The sequence below is a fragment of the Patagioenas fasciata genome, chromosome 6, assembly GCF_037038585.1.
Source record: "Patagioenas fasciata isolate bPatFas1 chromosome 6, bPatFas1.hap1, whole genome shotgun sequence".
Taxonomy (NCBI): Eukaryota; Metazoa; Chordata; class Aves; order Columbiformes; family Columbidae; genus Patagioenas; species Patagioenas fasciata.
In genome coordinates this window covers 17,816,235-17,836,809 of record NC_092525.1, presented here as the reverse complement: position 1 = coordinate 17,836,809, position 20,575 = coordinate 17,816,235, and the positions used below count along the sequence as shown (strand labels likewise).

Sequence of the window (20,575 nt, the reverse complement as noted above, 5' to 3'; positions counted from 1 at the left end):
ATAACTATTAGAAACAGATCTTCTGGAGGGTTAAGTAAACAGAGGAGAGCAAGTGAAGATCACTTGTAAGTGAACAGGTGAAGAGCCGAATACAAGTTGCTCAAATTCCCTGAGGGCCTCTGGAATAGACCATCAGTTTGGCCAAAGGCAAAATGTGAACAAGTGGCCAGATCTGGGGGCAGGTCGGTGCACCGCACTGAGCTCCCCATGTTCAGTTTGTCCTAATCCTTTATGTTACAGTTTAAGAGCTGACGTTGTCAACACATACTTGATTCAAGGAGCACAGTAGGCTTACTTAACTTCTTGTCAGCAACTAATAACTTAAAGCATTTGCAATACCTGCCAACTTTCTTGTACAGAAATGGTATTTTTAAAATTTTGTTAAGGAGGCACAGGCCTGGGTGATGCTGGCGCTGGCACCAGTAGCACCTACTGCAGGATGGCCATGCAGCCAATTTCTGAAGGGTCTTCTTGAGTCCTTTCTCAGCTAGAATAAAAAAAAACAGTGGATTTAGAGAGGTTTGTCTACTACTACACTTGAACACCAGATTTGTCGATGGTGCTTTTCCAAGTGAAATGGACAGGAGCAGTTAAAATCTCCTTGTACTGGGACTTGCGAAGGGTGGGAAGAGGAGGAGACTGAGGACAGGAGGCAGGAGAGGTGAAAAGAGTACAGGTTTTAATGAAAAAACATTGGGCCATTGGTAAATGGGGAAGGTTCTCTCTCACAAGGCAGAGGAAAAGATTTCTGGATGTCATTGTTGAGCAGCATAACAGCAGGAGTTGTGTGATGCTGCTTTGCAGGGGCCAGATTAGTGCTTGAAAGGGAAAAGAACATTATCACACAGCTCAACTGTCCCAAGATGAAAAAGCAAGAATAAGAGCTTGCAAGATGAGTAAAGACTAGTAATTTATTAAGTATCCTAAACAATGAGTAACGTAAGTAATGAGGAGTATCAAAACCACAATGTATAGCTTCTCAGGATTGTATCTTTCATACAGTAGTATATATTGCAGCTCTGTTCAGGATACTCTCTACCTTAAACTTGTTGGCAAATAAGACTTGGAGTGACTTCATGTTGTGTTTTGTAGTATTTGTGGTTTTTGCTGTTGTTTTGGGGTATTTTGGGGGTTTTGTTTTGGGTTTGTGTGGGTAGTTTGTTTTGGTTTTTTGTTTTTTACATGAAAGACAGTAGGCTAAACAAATTGATCAAAAACGGAGTTTGAGAATTAGCTGGATTTTGGTAACAAGTGATGCTATGTAGGAAAGATACCAGTTATTTTCTACATCTGTTTCTAAAAGATGGTCCTTTTACCCTCGACATTTATAACCTTTGACAGCCTAAAATCATCTTGGACTGCGTTCAGCTCTTGAGAGGAAGCAGGAATTGCACAAGGGCCCCAACGTGGAGCTCCAGGCTGTCCCTCAGCATCCATTTCTGTGTTGGCAGTATGTGCACGTTGAAACATCATCTCAAGTGTCTAACTACTCACTTTGCTCCTAAATTCAACCCCTCTCTTCAGAAAAAGACAGATGGGATCAACAAATGCGTTGCCATGATCAAGTCATAGGGCTCTCCAGGTCCCCTAGAATTTGAGTAGAGTATTGATACTTTTCAGTTGCTCTCTTATTTGTCTCCTATCTGGTATCTGCAGATATTAGGTTTTCTTCTCCACACACCAGTACCTTTTCTCTGAAGCACATTTCTTGTACAAGTTAATGATGTAGTTTTCTCAAATGTTTTTTTACAGCCACTGCCTTTGATCCATTTGGAAGTAGCCCTAAGCAAACTGGTCCAGACCTCCTGGGTTCCTTTCTTGGTTCATCAGCTGTCCCTGGCGATCCTTTCCTTCAAGCAAGGAGTCCTTCACCAACTGTGCACAGCGATCCCTTTCACATGGGTAAGAAAGAGAGGCTCTTCTAGTGTATTTAAATAAATGTGAAATGCTGCTTTTAAATACTGATGGAGCCATTAAGTACAAATTGATGCTTACCATAAAATGACTCTAAACCACAGAAACCCCATGAAACAGGAAAGAGTTTTTTCTTTCCAGACTTAAAGCATATTCATAATTTGAAGTGTGGTAGGATGAGACTAGTTTTACTCAAGTCTTATATGTAATTAATAAGCCATTTGGTGTACATGAAAAAGAGACCATGAAGAATGTCTGCCTGCATATTCCTGTGGTTATGAGGTTTTATTTGAACCAAACTACCATTAATTGAGCTAAATAGAGCATGGCATATTAAGCCTGCTAGAGAAAACACACATCCTTTGGTGAGTTTAGTTACAGGCATCTGCTTTCTTTAGCCCTGATAGTAACTCTGGCCAAATTCACAGTTGAATTTGGCTCTTATTTGAATATAAGGATTTTTTTTTTTCTTTCCTGGACTTTTTCTTCTCTGTGTTTGAAATGTTCCTTAGTTGTCCCCTTCCCCCTCCATGCTAAAATTTAATGTTGTAACAGTGTCTGAAACACATTCAGATATGAATTTGTGTCTGATCATCTAACACATTTCCCTTGGGCACAACAGTCTTGCTGGAAAGCCAAAATGACAAAGGGGGGAACTAGTGTGCTGCTGGCACTGCTCACGTCTTTGCTTTGCCAAGCTCGGGTGTTGGATATTAACTCTGTGAATAAGGCGGTTGGGTCGCACTTGGAGCTGGCTGCACTAATGAAAGGAATTTAAATGGTGTCCCAGCAGGACAAGGTATTAAATTACAGCGCTGATATCTGCAGATAATGAAACGCTGGCAGGGTGGACTGCGTAGACGCACAGGCTTTATTTGATACAGGGTTGAAAGGACTGCGTGTGTTCTTTCTGGTTCACATCTGTGTGAGCTGCTTTGCTGAATTTGTCTTCTCCATCCTTGCCCTTTGCGTGTAGAGTACTTGCTTGGGTTTGAGACGTATTCAGAAACACAAAAGCCCATGTGTTATTCTGGTGGTAAAGTTTTTATAAATAAATACATAAAGCCTCTGACCAAAGCTATCACAAAATGAACCCTGTAAATCCACCTCGCCCAATTGCCTCTGTACAGTATCAGATCAGAAAGAAACCATTAAATTTGTCATGCCTATCATGAGGGAGAAGTTCACTCGTAATTAGCAAATGGTAGATGGACACAATATTGTCTGTCCTGCTCCTTGCCCCTGCTCTTTGTATGCACTGGATTATGTTATTTTTGCTGCACTACTTTCAGATACTTATATGTAATCGTTCTGCTTAGCTTCTAGCACACCAACAGTTTCCATACAACCAGATGTTGCCAGTGGTTGGGACTGGCCCAACAAGCCAGGTATGTATCATAAAAATTCAGGACATTTAAAAAAAACAAACAAACCCTTAAGGAGCCCTGAGAGAGGAAGGGCAGAGGGAAAATGCTACCAGTGACTGCAGAGAACAGGTTCCCACTTTCCGCTGCTTAGCACTTTGACTAATACAACAAAACTTCAATCAAGATTTGTCAGCCTTCTCTGCACCTGTTGTCCTGGTCTCGCAGTCCTCAAGGTGAGGATCTGGCTAAAGGCTGCCAAGCTCCTTCCGTTCAAAAAAAAATCTGGCTTTAACTTTCCTCAAGAACCCAGGGTCTGAGGTGGGACAGGAGCTTGGTGAGGGTCTACATACACAGTTGCGTTTCATTCCAGCACAGGGCTACGAGAAGGACCTGGAAAGTGCTTTGCATTCTGGGATACCGCTAAATAATGGCATGATTCTTTGTAATCTGGGGAGAGTATGTATGTCCTACCAAAAGTTGCTTTGTGAAGGCTTCTAGTTCTTAAAATATATCCATTTGTTATAATTACTCTGTCACCGCAGACGGTCTAGGGAACATTCTTGTTGCTGAGCCTAATTGTGAGTGGGCGTGCAACTAGTCTGGGCCAATGCTGAGCTAAGACTGCTTAGGAACCTGACGATGATACACTTAATTTTAACAGCAGTCTTCTAATATCGTGCGACTGAGCACTGGGTAAGAGCTGCACTCATGAAAAATAGAGATAAAAACTGAGTTATTTTTTTCTTTTATTTTTATGTATATATATATATATATATATACACACACACACATATATATGTATGTATTTTCCTTTTAAGGTGGCCTAGGAATGGGAAGTAAGTCAGCTGCCACCAGTCCTACAGGATCCCTCCACAGCACTCCCACTCACCAGCCTAAACCCCAAACACTGGATCCATTTGCTGACCTGGGGACTCTTGGAGCGAGTTTAGCAGGTTTGCATCCCTTCTTTGAAAAAATAAAAATAGAAATTACCAGCTTTGTTTTAGAGATAGAGGATGAACAGCCTAGTATGTGACAAAGAGCTCTGTGGGCCCTCCCAGTCTACCTGCATGCCAGTGCTGCTTTCAAGCTTTGCCTGTTGCCTGATTTCTCTGTAAGCTCTCACAAATCTGTGCTTTTACTGATCCTCCATCAAAAAAAACCTGCTAGCAACTTGCTGGGACCTCAGTAGACCACATGGATTGTAAAGCATAACCTCTGTCTCGTAAGTCTGAACAGTCTCTGGCAAAGGATGCTCCGCATTTAACTGTGACTGGAGAACAGACCTTGGAGCAGCCTTTGGCTCTCCAAAGCTTCTGGGGTCCTTGAGGAATCATTTCCTTCTAGTCTTGACTCATTTTTGTCCTTTGTGAAGAAACCTGTGGGACATCACTAATCTGCCTCTAATTTGCAGTTCTGTCTAAAGGTGGAGTAGTCTGAACCCATTTTCATTTGCACCTGGCTACAGAGGGCTGCTTGTCTGACTGCTTAAATGAATATTTTCTCCTTGTTTTGTCTCAGAAAATGATCAGCAGACCCTTGACTCCAGTGTTAGAAAGGCAGTTCTGACAAATCATTTATGTTTTTCTTAAAACCCAGCATGTCAGCTTCTGTGACTCTGGTAAATAGATTTGTTTTCCCCCTCCCTTTTGTCACTGCCCTCAGCTTTTTGTAAGCCATTGTGGTTCTGTCTGATGCTTGTTTTCTCCTTTGCGTCAGTACCAGCATGGTCCTGGAATTAGGTTTCCCAGTTCCCTCTGCTGGATCACTAACTGCTCTGCAGGAGCAAAATAAAAAGTCTGCCAAGACCCATGTCAGAGCTATCGAGGTGCTTTTAAAACATGTATTCTGTAGCAAAGTTATGGAGTTTAAAAACAAAGGACTTGGCATCCACAGGATATTTGGCCACATTTTTGTTGTTCATGACTAAGTCAAAAGCACTTGATGGACCAGGGATCAGACCCAGCCAGCATGGGTTTAGGAGGGGCAGGTCCTGTCTGACCAACCTGATTTCCTTTTATGATCAGGTGACCCACCTAGTGGATGAGGGGAAAGCTGTAGATGTGATCTATCTAGACTTCAGCAAAGCCTTTGACACTGTCTCCCATAATATACTCCTTCAAAAGCTGATAGCCCATGGCTTGGACAAGTGCACTCTCTGCTGGGTTAAGAACTGGCTGGAGGGCCGGGCCCAGAGAGTGCTGGTAAATGGGGCTGCATCTAGCTGGCGGCCAGTCACTAGTGGTGTCCCCCAGGGGTCAGTGTTGGGTCCAGTCCTGTTTAACATCTTTATTGATGATTTAGATGAGGGGATTGAGACCACCATCAGCAAATTTGCTGATGACACCAAGTTGGGGGGCAGTGTTGACCTGCTGGAAGGCAGGAGGGCTCTGCAAAGAGATCTGGATAGACTGGAAAAATGGGCTGATTCCAATGGGATGAAGTTCAACAAGGCCAAGTGCCGGGTCCTGCACTTTGGCCACAACAACCCCCTTCAGCGCTACAGGCTGGGCACAGAGTGGCTGGAGAGCAGCCAGACAGAAAGGGACCTGGGGGTACTGATTGACAGCAAGCTCAACATGAGCCAACAGTGTGCCCAGGTGGCCAAGAAGGCCAATGGTATCCTGGCCTGTATCAAAAATAGTGTGGTCAGCAGGACAAGGGAAGTGATCCTTCCCCTGTACTCTGCATTGGTGAGGCCACACCTGGAGTATTGTGTTCAGTTCTGGGCCCCTCAGTTCAGGAGGGATATTGAGGTGCTGGAGCGGGTCCAGAGAAGAGCAACAAGACTGGTGAAGGGACTTGAGCACATGACCTATGGTGAGAGGCTGAGGGAGCTGGGGTTGTTCAGCCTGGAGAGGAGGAGGCTTAGAGGTGACCTCATTGCTCTCTATAACTACCTGAAGGGAAGTTATAGTCAGGTGGGAACTGGTCTCTTCTCCCAGGCAGTTAGCAATAGGACAAGGGGACATGGGCTTAAACTCTGCCAGGGGAAGTTTAGGCTGGATATTAGGAAGAAGTTCTTTACGGAAAGAGTGATCAGGCATTGGAATGGCCTGCCTAGGGAGGTGGTGGACTCACCGTCCCTGGAGGTTTTTAAACTGAGATTGGACATGGCTCTTAGTGCCATGATCTAGTAAATGGGCTGAAGTTGGACCAAGGGTTGGACTTGATGATCTCTGAGGTCTTTTCCAACCTAGCCAATTCTGTGATTCTGTGATTCTGTGATCCAGTTTCCATGACATGGTTCAGAGCTCAAAGTTGAGTGTGGATGTTAGTCCCAAATAATAAAACATTAACATCACACTCCTCCCACCACAAACCAAGCCAGAGAAGCATCCCCTGAAGGAATAAGGTGCTGAAACATACAACTCTGTGGGATAGTCTTACATCAGCACAGCATCAGGAGATACTATTTCAACATATGTCAACCTGATGTTGCCAACCGTAAGGCACAGCAGCTGTGGTTCCCCGTTAGCTGCACCAGTGTTCCCAGTGAGCTGCTACACTGACTCCTGTGCAACCTTCAAAGGCAGGTGCTGTGTTTTAAGCAGCTTACAGAGCAGCGATAGGGAAGTTGAAGGGCTTTGCCTGATATTGCAAAAATAAGTTTGTGGCAGAGCTGAAAATAGAAGGGGGGGTGGGTGCTGAGGTTCCCTCTTTGGAAGACAAGTCCGGATTGTGTTTGCCAATACTCACCATCACTCGTTTCCCTGTATTTTGCAGGAGGCCCTTCATTTGCCAGTAAACCGACCACGCCAACGGGCATGGGTGGAGGATTTCCCCCCTCGCCACAGAGACCGTCTCCACAGCCCATGGGCGGCAGCGGTTGGCAGCAAGGAGGCGGCTATGGCTGGCAGCAGGCACAGGCCAAAGCCCAGCCCAGCGGCCCTCACGCCTCCCCCCAGAACAAACCCAATTACAACGTGAGCTTCTCAGCAATGCCGGGAGCACAAAATGAGCGTGGAAAAGGACCGGCTAACGTCGGTAAGCTTTTCAGAGCTCGGCATCCAAAAGGTTGTCTCTGATTGTTGCTTTGATGCTCAAACAGCTTAACAGGTTAGAGTCTAAGCAAGTGTCATGCTGATCATTTGATGATATATAAAGTTCAACACTAGTTGTCCTGTCCTAGACTCTACAGTGTGCTAATATTTTGGAAATCCTGTATTCTACCTAGGCTGCAATAATAATAATAATAATTCAAAAGTAACATTAGCCTATACGTCTTTAGTGAAAACCTGCGCTCATTAGCACTGGGAGATTGTTATAGTGGTAAGTGCGGGGGATGGCTTGGGTAGAAGTGTTAAATAAACCTGTGTTCTGATAACAACTTCAAATCTTTTTGGTTTACAAGATTCTAAACCAAAAGTGTCTGCGGATTTTGAAGATCTATTATCTGGTCAAGGTTTTAATGCTCACAAGGACAAGAAGGGCCCCAAAACAATAGCTGAAATGAGAAAAGAAGAAATGGCTAAGGAGATGGACCCTGAAAAACTAAAAGTAAGCAATGTTCTTCTTTATGCTCTTAAAAGCATTCAATGTGTCTTTTGTTCTCATGCCGGAGGCTGCTTGAAACACTGTCCCTGGAAGGTGGAGCGGGCAATGAGCCACCAGCCGTCCCACGTGGCCAGCAGCTGAGCAAATCTTTGAGCTCATTTAGTGCCAGCGGCTGTCCCCCTGGTTTAGCTCCTACTTTAGTGTGCAGCTTCTGCAGCATCACTGGATCCCAAAGACTGTGTGCTGTCTCTCCCACTTGCTTTCCACACAGTAGGTGTCTAAACTTGGTAGCATCAGAAACTGCTGCGCTCCCCATTCACATGCCAGTCTCCACTATCTAATCAGAATGAGAGATACTACTTAGAGAAAGTGGTGAGTTTGTTAAAACTCTGTTCTGAAATCACTTCTGACAAATAAACCAGATGAAAGAGCAGTGACCATCTCTGCCAAACACAGGTTTTGGTGAAAGGAGGGATGTTCTTACCATCAGAAGATTGCCTTCGGGCAGAAAGTGAGAACTTCCTGCTGTTTGCCCATATAATAAATTCTCGTGTCTTCCCCGGAGCTGTGAACATCATTTGGAATAGATTTAAGATTCCAGGGTTACATTTCTGTCCTAAACCAGACTTTGGAAAACAGTGGCTTGCTCACTGTTACTGTCAGCGCTGCGCCAGCTCTGATTAGCAGGCACAGCTAGTTGAACTAGTCCTCTATCATTAATCTTGCCTGCTTTGGAATTCTCTCATCTCTCCTTAACAAATTGCCAAACCACAGATCTATTATGAAAGGAAGGACATTCAGTCCACTCTGCTCTGCATTTGAAATATGAAATTACAAATTATAATTACAGTAGGATACAGAACTGAGAGGAAAAGCTTAAGCAAAAACCAAGCAAACTTCTAGAAAACTGAATAAGTGATTTTTTTTTTTTTTTTTAAATGTTATTTTTTTAAAACCTTGCGGAAAGGTTTTAACGTTTGGAAAATGTGTGCCAGCAATCATGCTGAACACAAATGTCAGCCACTTGTAAGCAAGCCGGACAGCTGTCAGGCCATCAAGTGCGCAGTAGTTTTCCCAGTTTATAAGCTCCACAACTTCAGCGGTTCATGTGGCACTACTCAACGCGTGCAACATTCCCTCCCAGCAAGCTGCTGAATCACTGAAGCACCCAGCTGATTCTCCCTTCCCAATACAATTCCCCTTGCTCTGATGCATTTTATTTCATTGAGTCACTTCAGCCTGGAACTGTCAAATCTATTCCCACTTTGGTTTTCATGTTTGCTTCCCTTTCCTCCTCATCTTCCCCAGCTGTAGGATAAGATGGCAACCACTAAGGGTGACTACACGATCTAGAAAAGTGTGCTACCTATTGCTTTATTTGACTGCTGGGTTGCAGGTAGCAAATAGGCATGTGGAGAGAATTGAGAGTTCTGACTTCAAGCTTAAAAAGATTTGCATTGAAGCCAAATTTGCACTCAAGCTTGCTAAAGAGCCACACAGTTAAGCATTTCATTTATCTTTTGAGTATTCCATGTAATGACTGTTGGTAAGTGTTACCAAGTCAGTACTTTTAGCAGGGGAGCTGCTCAAGGCATCTTAATTTTTATATCACTACTTGAAAGTTAATGACAAAGTAGAGACTGACAAATATCTTCCAAAGCTTTGCTAAAGCTTGGAAAGAAATAAAAGATGCTCCTTGGAGTCATTGCTATTCAAATGAAGAAACTTCTTCCTACTGGATTATCTAATGTAAAGCATAAATTGAGAGTCATGTTATGTTTTCCAGATCCTGGAATGGATTGAAGGGAAGGAGAGAAATATAAGAGCCCTGCTGTCCACCATGCATACAGTCTTGTGGGCCGGGGAGACCAAGTGGAAACCCGTTAGTATGGCGGATCTTGTCACGCCAGAGCAAGTGAAGAAGGTCTACAGGCGCGCAGTGCTTGTTGTTCATCCCGACAAGGTAAGGTGGTCCTACTTTCATGTTGTTCAGAAATACTCACTGTTCTCTTACTTATAAAGTGTTGAATGTGACTGCTTGATTTATTGGTGCAAACAGCTTTGTAGAAAGCAGTAGTTGAACGTTTTTGCCGGTTTCTGAAAGGTGAGAGCTCTCAGCACTCCCAGCCCTGAGGCTGTGCTTGGTACGTGCTGCTTCAAGCAACGAAAATTCAGATCTTCAGCTTATGTCACTCTCACTTTGACTCTAAGCCATACTGGTGGTGAACAACAGTCTAGAATATTGTGCCTGGTTAAGGAGATGAAGGTGTGATAAAGCACATGAGAAGACAGTGGGTTTAAAATCAAACTTCTAAAATGGAAGAATTTGGTTATCTGGTTATCCCACTTGTGGATTTGCTGCTCACACTTGCCAGCCAGAGTGAGATGGCACCATCTGGGGAAATCTTTGCTGATGATGAGGCTTCCACTTTTAAGGAAATGGAGGCCCTGGGAGTTCCAGGGCAGTGGGCAAAGCTTGAGAAGATGTAGTCTGCCCAGAGGCATGCAGGAATATTGCTTTTAGCAAGTAAGAGTGTCAGGTATCAGCTCTTGCCCTTCAGGACAGGTAAAATGCCTCTTGCAAAGCCTAAGTTGGATTTTTTTTGCCCTTGGGACTGCAGTGCTTTATCACACTTGGGGGGTTATCAGCTCTGAGGAGCAGGAGAGCTGAAGAGCCAAGAGATTCTGAAGCTGTAAGGAAGGTAAGCAGCCCTCAACAGTAGCTTATGCTCATCAGAGAATAAGTGAGAACCCTTCGTGGAAAGTGAACGATAACTGCTTGAGAATCTAGCTGCTCAAATGTCAACTTTTGGTAGTCTGATTCAGTAGATGTGATATCCCTCTTTCTCTTTTTATTCCAGGCTACTGGGCAGCCGTATGAACAATATGCAAAGATGATATTTATGGAGTTAAATGATGCGTGGTCAGAATTTGAAAACCAAGGACAAAAACCCTTGTATTAGGTACTCTCTCAGTCTCCACTACAGACCTGTGCTAGTGCTTAAATAGTCTCTTGTCACAAATGTCACAGATCAACCAAGCTCTGGCTGGAAATCCAGAAGTTTCAGAAAACTAAGAGCCTAATACTTATCATGAAGAACAAGAGAAAGGTTTCCTTATACTTGTATCCAGAATCCTGAGCTGAGAGGAACTCTAGCCACCTGGCTTGTCCTATGGGAGCCACGGGGCTACAGTTTCTTGTAACTTTTATATTTTTCTTTGGATTCAAGTGGGGCGAGAGAGGACACATTCTGGGAAAAGGTGGAATTGTTCTGTCTCCGACACAGTGTAGCTGGTGAATTTTCTTTTTTTTGTGATTGTGTCATATGGCAACACTTCAGTTGAGTTCAGTAACTGGTGGTGAAGCCCAGATTTCAATGTTCCTAAGTTTGGATCAAACCTTTATCAAATTTAAGTGCTCAGCTGTGGTTTAGACACACATCTAACAGTCACCATTTGCTGCTTAATTGCTCATGTAGTAGATTATGCCTGATTAGAGACAAAGCTGAATTCTGGGTTGGATCAGTGTGGCAGCTGACTGCTGCTTCTGCATTAATACTGTACTTCATCTCACAGTCCAGCAGTAAAATGTGCAGAAGAAATTCCCCCGCATTATGGAGCAAGTGTCTTTTAAAGCAAACAACAAGTAATCGATGTTAAACAGCACCTTGTTGGTTTGTTAAACAGCAGTTCTGGGGGAATGAATTGGGGGGAATGGTGAATGTACTGCATTTCACATGAAGTTCTCATCAACAGCTTGAAACCATCAACGAAAAGAAATATCAACAAACTAAAACTCTGCTGCAAAGTTCTAGAAACTCCCTAGTATACAAGTAACTCTTCCCCTCCTGAGGATTTAGATTTTTCCAGCCCGCTTTTGTCACCTCTATGCCTTTATCAGCTCCAGAGCAAAGGCTCTTGGTGGAATGCAGCCTGTTGCAACTTCACTTTTCAGACCACAGTGTACCAGCTGTCATGTAGATATCTGCGGACCGGGTCTGATTTTTGAGGTAAATACAGTGCATATTGGTTATCTTAAAAAGTTTATATTGGACCAAAGCAATAATATCACAAGGAGATATCTCTGATGCTAAAACTGAAGCATCTTTCCTAATTAACAAGCAAGTTACACTCTTCACCCCAAATTCTGGTGTTCTCCTTTTGTAGAATAACTAAAGTTTAGCAGTTTATTGACCAACATGTTGTATCTGTATTTGAGCTTTGAAAATGCAGGTATATTAAAAAGATGAGCAGGAAATCATTTGTATTCACTGCTTAAGGAGCAGGTTGCCATCGTTGGTGAGTCTTTAAAGCTGGTGGTTTTTAAAGACAATCCACTTGTTGTTGCACTTATGTTTTCAAGTGGCAAAACTTTTACTGCAAAGACAGTGTGTCAAAGTACATTGCTTTCTGTATAAAAGTCATCTTTTTGTTGTATTGGTCCATTATTTACTACAATTAATTGAAAATGTGAAACCAACACATAGGTCTCCTTTTATATAAAAGACCTTAAGATAATAGTAACAAACTGGATGTTATTTATTAATGTTTTGATCCAGTATGTGCTTGTCTTATTTAAAGAGATAACTGGAATGTGAATCATGTTCCTGTGATTTGTTGGTTTATTGTTTCTCATTCACATTTGTAGATATTGTGACCTATGCCTATATAATAAAAAGGATCTCGTTACTATAACGTACTTTTTTAATAATGAAAACTACGTTAGCTTTGTATCGAGTTTGTCATGGCACATAACTCTGGATACTCATATGTTCATAAAATACAAATCCATCATTAAACTTTATCTACCAAAAGAAACCCTACCCCACTTAAGCTTTGATTACTTCCATCCCTGATGTTTTTATGGATGCATGAAAGTATTAGGATGTATGTATATCAAAACAGTTAACTAAAAACAAATTCTTGTCATATCTGGTAGTGACAGAGGTTATCAATGTTCAGGTTTACTGTTTGACTAAATTATTGTAATTTTTGTAAATACAGTATATACTCAACAAAATTGTGACTGGTCTAAAACATTTGTATATACATTAAAAAGCTCAAATTAACAAATTTGGGTATCTTTTGTGGTTGTGGAGAAAAACTCTACCTTCTGGCTTTAAACACAGTTCGGAGTAATTTATGTGCAAATGCTGGATAAACAACAACGAATCCATGTATGTTAAATGGAAACTTCTTTTGTCTACACGGTCTTATACCACCTCTGGTGGGTGAGACCTGTGTGGTACACATAAAGGTAACCATAGATTACTTGCTCTAGATATATATATTTTTTTCTTTCCTAGAGCTTTTATTTCTTCAAGAAAGAAGCCAGTTCCCATTACTGCAAACAGATTATAAGAACAGTAAGGGCTTCATTTAGACAACTTTGCAATGGGAAAATATATGCAGCCTTTTGTGCCTGAGGAAAAAAACCCTTCAACCCAGCTGAAACAGAAGATGGCAACTTAACTTGGTTCTGCTTTTTGTTTAGATAAGTCAGGTGTGTACATCTATTTATTGTAGGTATAAAGCTGTTTACATCAGCAGCAGCTGCACCAAGATGTAAGCTTCTACTAAAATCCGTATGGGTTTTTTGCTTGTTCATGGCAGCCAAAAGATTTACAGTATGGGAGGGTACAGTGAAAGGATCTCTGTATAATTTTCTGTTTCCATGCCTCAAAATAAGCCCAGAGATGCTGAGCTGAGTTGCTGCTCACAAGATGTGACCAGACCCTAAGGTTACCAGCTCACACCATATGGGTGTTGTGCCTTGGCTCGTTTCAATATTGCGTCTTAAAGTGGTTGCTGATGCTGTGCGATAATTCACAGGTTGGCATTATAGGTGGTTTTCCCAAATTAAGACATTTTGGAAACAATTTGTCACTTCCTTATTATGTTACTACACTTCAAAGATGCACAGCCAAGCCAGTCAGCAACCGTGGCGCCTGTCAAAATTTTCACTTGTAGCATTTAGCTACTTATGCACTTTAGTTAGTCAGCCTTCTTGGCTCTAAGTTGTTTAAAATTAATAATTAAATTTGGGGGGAAAAGTCTGTATAAGAGAAGATATGAAATGCGAAGAGCTGGGAGGCAGAGATGAGAAATATCTAAATAACACGTTGCCTGAGTTGTGTATCCAAAAGGCTGTGTAAAACCTCCCTCAAAAAGGCTGTTCTTGGGTCAAAAATGGGGACCCAAAATCTAAGGCTTGAAAATGCTGATCTTGAAAAATACTTATCTTAAAAATATTGGTCTTTAAAAAAAAATCCGCCCTTCTTGGTGTGGATTAGCGGCAGCACAAGGCCCTATCGAAGGTCCTAAGAAGGCACCATATGAAATGAGCAGGCAGACGGGTTGTTTCTTTGGGGGTGAAAACGGGGTTTAAGGAGCAGGCTGCCAAATGGCAGTGACTGATGGGCGGGGACTCTTTAAAACCGTGTTTACGTGTTTAAATCCTTGCCTGCGCCACATGTGTGCATCTATTTACACAAGCATACGCTTTACATGTACGTACATATGCGTGTCTGCGTGTATATCCATTAAACACCCGCCCCGGGGCCTGACTAGGGGCAGCGAAGCACCACCCCGTCGCCATGGCAACGGGCGGCTCGCGGCGCCTTAAAGGGCGCGGCGCTCCCTTTCCCGAGCGAGGGCGGGGCTACCCGGGAGTCGCCTCAGAGGTGACGCCGGCCCTTTAAGTAGGCCGGTCACGTGGCGCAGGAGGGGGCGGGGCGAAGCGAAGCGGCCGGTAAGGCGGAAGTTGCTCCGTCGCCACCTCAGCTCGTCGTTCGAGAGCCCCGAACATGGCGGGGATCAAAGGTACCGAGCGCTCCCTCCCGCGGGCTGCGAACCTCCGGCTGTAGGCGGCGGAGCGGCCGGGTTGGGCTGGCACTTCCCGAGCGTCGCCTCAGCGGGGGAGCGGGCGCGGCGGGGAGGGGTGACCGGTGAGGCGGTTCCCGCCTCCCGCCCTGTCCCCTCAGCGCCCGCCTTGTACCGTTGCAGCTCTCGTGGCCCTGTCCTTCAGCGGAGCCATCGGGCTGACGTTCCTCATGCTGGGCTGCGCCCTGGAATACTACGGGTGAGCGGGCCGACTGCCTTTCCAAAGCTTCCCCCTTTTTATCTGGGCTAATTGAGGTGTTAATCTTTGTTAACTGGGCTATTTGGCTTTAGGTGTCTTCTAGCCATCACCTGCTTTCTGGCTCTGGACACATGGCAGTTTGTTGTGATTAAATACCACCTCCTTAGCCAGTACCTGTATTGCTGCAAAAAAATGACAGAAAACAGCTGTATACTTTCTCAGGAAAAGTGGTGCCATCTTGCTGAACGGTCGCTCTTAACCACCTACAATTCTTTCCCTCACTTCCCTGTTCCTTTAACCAACCCTCCCTGCCACCAGACTCCGGATGGGATTCTTACTGCAATTTAAAATCCTGGTGGAGCTCCCGAGAGCCCTTCCAAAGAGATGAGTGTGCTGGGATGTGCCTTCACGGCCGGCTCCTCTATACCACAGCATCCCTTTAATTTGGGAAAGTTAATGTTTTCCATCCCATGTTTCCTGTGGGGTGACTCGTTTTTGTGAGGCAGTGGCATGAGCTCAATCTGCAAGGTGGAATAAATAGAAATAAATTAAGGCTTGGTTGTGTGAGAGAGAGAGTGGATCCTGCTTGTGGTTAAATCATGTGATCCACTTTTCAAACCATAGAGTACAGCTATTGCCGTTACTCTTTCTAAACACAAGATACTTTTTGTTGAAGCGTCCATCTAAACTGATTGTGTCTTTCTTTTTTGCTCCCTCCCCAGTGTGTACTGGCCTCTGTTTGTCTTAATATTTTACTTCATCTGCCCCATTCCCCACTTCATCGCAAAAAGAGTCAGCGATGACAGCGATGCTGCCAGCAGCGCCTGCAGGGAACTGGCCTATTTCTTCACCACTGGAATTGTTGTTTCTGCCTTTGGATTTCCTATAATCCTCGCACGGGTTGAAGCGGTAAGTTCTGCTTTCTAAATTTTATTGTAAGACATCAGTTACTGAGTATAGCCTTCAGCTGCGCTGTTGCTGCTTGTTAGTCCTGTTTTTAATTTCATTATTGCAATGTTTCTAAATTCTGATGAAAATAATCACTCTGAAATTGTCAGTTCTGCTTTTTTTTTGCCTAAACAAAGGACTTGCATGACTGGGAAGTTTTTAACTTGTTTTTTTTTCCAGATTTGTTTTGGTCCAATACAACAATTATAATCTCCTACACCTCATGCCCCTCTGTCTCATCAACTTTTGCACCGCTTCTTGCACCACCTTCCTTATTTTTCTCTCAGAATGTCTGCTCTCTCCATCTAGGATGCTGAAAACCTGGTGACTGGAGTGCATTAGCAGTTAAAAGATAAAAGGCCCAACTTCCAGAGCTGCCCTTCTGGTTTGCAAAGCATTTCCCAAACTCACGCTTTGTCTCCTCAAAGTCTGAGGAAATTCTGCTAGCTGCTTTTCTCTTTGCTTTCTGAACTGTTCTTCAGCGGTGAGATTTTTGTCACATTTGTTTTGCAAGGCAAAGGACTCTCTTGTCCTGTCTCCCAAGCTACCTAATGACATTTTTATATGTTACGTTGTTTTTCCCCTTCAGCCTTTCAGTTTTGCTTAAAACTTGTGTGCTTAGTTTTAATTTATTTGTAATGCACAATTTCCCTGGCACTGTATTTTTAAGCTGTGGACCTGACAGTCGGGAGAACCAGAAGTGACCACGAGGGGGAACTCTAATTCATAGCTATAGCTTTTAATTAACAGTAAATGTTGCTTATTTAAGTACACTTAGTTGGGCAGATCGTGAAAGAAAGCTATTTACCTTTAAGGCCCCGTGCTGTTTTCATTGCTTGTTAGTGGCATTTATTTGAAAGGTGATCTCTTATTTTGTTGCATGGTGATTAAAGGAGAGCACTAGTTTCACCAGATTTTTCTATGGCTTCTGTACGTTTCAGTGATTTGTATGGCAAGGTAATTATTTTGTTCTAGAACATAGTGTTATTAGCCTGTCTGTTGAAGTGTTTTATTAGTAATGTGAGTTTTTGCTAATTGAATAATTAGTCATGTAAATGGAATTATGTATTGCTTGTCTTTTCTAGTTATGCTGTGTCCTGGTTTCGGCTGGGACGGAGTTAATTTTTCTCCTAGGCGCTTTTAGCACCTTTCTGTAGTATTTAGTTTAGTTTATCTAATGCATATTAATAACTGGCCTGAACCGATGTTACAAGAACTGCTTTGATTGTTTTATTTCCTTGCATTTCAGATCAAATGGGGAGCCTGTGGTCTGGTGCTGGCTGGCAATGCAGTCATTTTCCTTACTATTTTAGGCTTTTTCCTTGTGTTTGGTAGAGGAGATGACTTTAGCTGGGAACAGTGGTAGGACATCGCGCTGACACTGGTAATGTTGTACAGCATGTATCACCGTATGTATACGCTGCGTGTATATATGTGTGTCCCCCTGCTGACATGTACGTGTGTGCATATGCGTGTAGTTTTACATTTTCAGATCTTAACATGGTTTTTTAAAACACATTTCAGCCAAAGTTAAAAGACTTTTGTGATAGCTCTCTTCATGCATTCAGTAAAAGCTGGAATCACGGTTGCAAATTTGTCCCCAAATAAGTTTATAAAACATAAGCCGTTCTACTAATTTTTTCACTATATATGCATTAACTTTTGTTTTAATCACAGTAGTATCATTGATACATGTGATATTGTCAGCATGCCTGTTGGGTTTTTTTTAACCGTGTAATCCAAATAGGCCAATATAAAGGTAATCCTACTTGGTTCAGCTCGATGGGTCTTTCTGCTCTGATTAGGGGTGTAGGAGTACTTGTTTTTATTTGGATAATTGTAATTTTAGTGGTTTTTCTTGATAACATAAAAACAAACATAAGGCATGCCAACTCTTTTACTACCTAATTGAAGAAAAAGAAAATAACCCTGATTAAAGATCCTTCCTTCCTTCCACTTATGGTGTTCATTTAAATAGTAAATCCCCTCCAAAGGTACTGAGGCTTTGTCCCTGTTCAACTTAACTGTGGGTATATTTTCAGAATAATGTATTTTAATGCTTCGAGCTGACATTACTTCTCTTATGAAGGTTCACAAAAGAAGAAACTACACTCAGGACACTTAGAATCACAATGTAGTATACAACTCTGTATTCTTACATGTGAAATACCTGAATTGCAAAGACATGAGTGTTCTGCTGGGTAGGACTTCCTATCTCTTCAGTTCTCATTGCTTTTTAAAACATACTTGCTCTACTACTTTTGTCTGTAAGAATAGATTGTTATAGTAAAACACTATATTTTAATATAGCATTATTCTAGTAAGCATTCACATAGCCACACTTAGAAAAGTAAACTTTATTACTGTTCTGATTTGCTGAATCCTGCAAATTGTGGAAGCATGTAGTTTCGTCCAAATGCATTCTGATACAACTCTAGAAGACATTTCAGTCATCTGCCAAGGGGTAGAGGAAGAGACACCTTAGTTTACTCTTTCTTTGAAAAAAATGGATATGAAGAGGTTTCTTCTCTGTGAAGTAAGGTGCTAAATTCCTGCATAGGGTATGTTTTACTATTGCAAGTTCTTTAGACTAGCAGATTGCAAATGAGCATTTTCTAGTTGTGTGGGGCAGTTCACAGCTGGTTGTTGTCACCCTGTGCAGCTGGGAGAGACACTGTGGAACCAGGTGATAGAATCCACCCTCCAAAACGCAGCAGCTTCACCAGCACAATGCTTTTTGCCCCCAAAGTTGCATGGCACTACTCGTGCTGCTCTCCAGACTCTCTTAATACTTGTGTGCTGCAAAACAGTGTCCTGTGGATTGCTGTGCAGAGCGAAAGTTCACAAATTAATGAATGTTGCATGAGTGTTGAGATGCTGGGCACAGAAGTCATTCTGTGGTCTAAGTAATGGAGCATCACTGAGGTAGGGTGGAATATCAGGTTTCAGGAAGGTTAATTACATGTTTCAAATGTAAACTTTAAATGTGTGTCAGGTGAACAGTTCAGCATAGCTGTATTTTATGCTGAAGTGTGTCTAGGCTGTTGTTCTTGAAGCATTAACAGTGTTTTTCTGGATGTTAATGCTTCAAAGATGTAGCAGGAATATACTTGTAAAGATGCTGTGTGTACGTAAACAAATTCTCTTGCAGTGTCTTCTGCCTGACTTTAAATGAAGTCTGTTGGACTCTACTGATTTGGAAAGTATTGCTATGGAGATTATTTGTTCTAATTATGAGCCAGGTTGTTCAGAGCGATCATTGTTTCCACGTATAAGGCCTGTTCTGGTTAAGTTGCTTTTTTTCCCATACTGTGGCATTTTTCATTCAAATTGGTGAAGTAAAACAGCAACAGTAACACACTATTTAAGTGCCTGATCCTGCAAATGCCTAAAGTTATTGCTTACAATTCTGTTTATCTCCTGTTAAAGTACGTGTGGGCTGGCTGGGTTTGGTTCTTGAGTATTGTTACTCCTTACAATTTGCATCCCGAAAGCTGCAATAGAATTCTACAGAACTACTCAATTACTGATGGAATTTTGCTTTCAAGACAGTGGTGTGAAAAACAGCTGAGATTAATTTTTCTTTAGAGAATCATTATTTATAGAATCTGTTCCAGATCTATTGGTAAATAGTGTCCTAGAGGCAGCAAACATGACAATCTGAAAAGGAGGACTGGGAAGCACAGTCCTGAAGAGACGTTGCTTCTTTGAGAAATGATTCTGTTGTACTGTATGTCCTTTATATTACTGTGGTTGGTGGGTATCTCATGGAATGACAGGTAAATGTTGAATGGAGAAAGTCAATGCTTTTTTTCCTCCTTCTTGTTTTGAAGCACCTACACGTACTAATCCTTAATGTGAACTTCATGGAGTTTTCACTGTGGACTTTTATTTCAAATGCTTAACTTGAAAAATCGTATTTAACGGTGTTTAAATCATGGAAATCTTTCTTGACCTCTTCCAAAGTAAATTTGCTTGAATGAGTCTTTGATATCAAATAGTCAGGGTAAAAAAAAGTTTGTGTTGTGGGTTTTTTTTTAAATCGGGAGCTTCACTCATTCACACAAAGCTGGTGCTTTGGCCAGTCCTGGGCATAATATCTGCCAGTAGCAGTTCACTGTGGTTTCTCTGAAATTGTTTTCCTATACGGAACTGAATACTATGTATCCAAAGTGCCTTAATTTCGATACTATGCTGATTTTTTTGTGAATGCATATACACATGGCAATATCACCATGTTTCATAATCAGGTGAAAATCTGTTACTGCATTTTATAAAGCTTCCTTGTCAATTAATCATGTTTTCTGTCATTTGGAATGCAGTGCAACTTTTGTAACTTTTGTAAACACTATGTTTTATTTTCTGCAATTGCCAAGTTCTTGAGAGGATGAAGTATTAAAACGTGCAAGTTAAAACATATTCTACTTTTCTTTTTGAATTGTCTAATAAAACTGACTTTTTGAGTTGTCTAATAAACATATCTGATGCTTAAGGATTTGTCTGTCTTAAATTTTGAGAGGTGGCAGTGACAACAGACTCTCGTGTGAGAAGATAAGAGAAACAACACACCCAGTGGTGCTTTCATAATGGTGTTGTAGCTGTCAGGCATGGCCACAGTGGGAGGTTAATGGACAATTCAAGCATCTCTTGCACTGGTGTTGATATTTCTTAATTGCTTTGGAGAGAAATGGGGTCTTCAGGTGGACTCTCAGTATTGGGACCCTTGGGGACTATTTTGCCAGATGCTCTTTCTCCCAGAGCTCCTTCA

The 20,575-nt window shown here is 42.3% G+C and overlaps 2 protein-coding genes across 5 annotated transcripts in view; both read left to right on the top strand.

Moving 5' to 3' along the window:
- The window catches only part of DNAJC6 (DnaJ heat shock protein family (Hsp40) member C6), a 51,125-nt gene extending 38,274 nt beyond the window's left edge, over positions 1-12,851 (top strand). For all 4 annotated transcript variants that reach the window (XM_071810066.1, XM_065842523.2, XM_065842522.2 and 1 more), the window contains 7 exons: positions 1,753-1,902; positions 3,234-3,302; positions 4,100-4,234; positions 7,008-7,268; positions 7,636-7,781; positions 9,565-9,741; positions 10,640-12,851. In XM_071810066.1, coding sequence (XP_071666167.1) covers positions 1,753-1,902; positions 3,234-3,302; positions 4,100-4,234; positions 7,008-7,268; positions 7,636-7,781; positions 9,565-9,741; positions 10,640-10,741 — 1,040 coding nt within the window. In that variant the 3' untranslated portion in view covers positions 10,742-12,851. The remainder of the gene's footprint in view (positions 1-1,752; positions 1,903-3,233; positions 3,303-4,099; positions 4,235-7,007; positions 7,269-7,635; positions 7,782-9,564; positions 9,742-10,639) is intronic.
- A 1,624-nt stretch (positions 12,852-14,475) lies between these two features.
- On the top strand, positions 14,476-20,299 carry LEPROT (leptin receptor overlapping transcript). Its single transcript, XM_065842167.2, has 4 exons — positions 14,476-14,600; positions 14,784-14,859; positions 15,582-15,768; positions 17,057-20,299. The coding sequence occupies exons 1-4, from the start codon at positions 14,585-14,587 to the stop codon at positions 17,171-17,173; spliced, it is 396 nt and encodes a 131-aa protein (XP_065698239.1). The 5' UTR covers positions 14,476-14,584; the 3' UTR covers positions 17,174-20,299.
- The last annotated feature ends 276 nt before the right edge of the window (positions 20,300-20,575 follow it).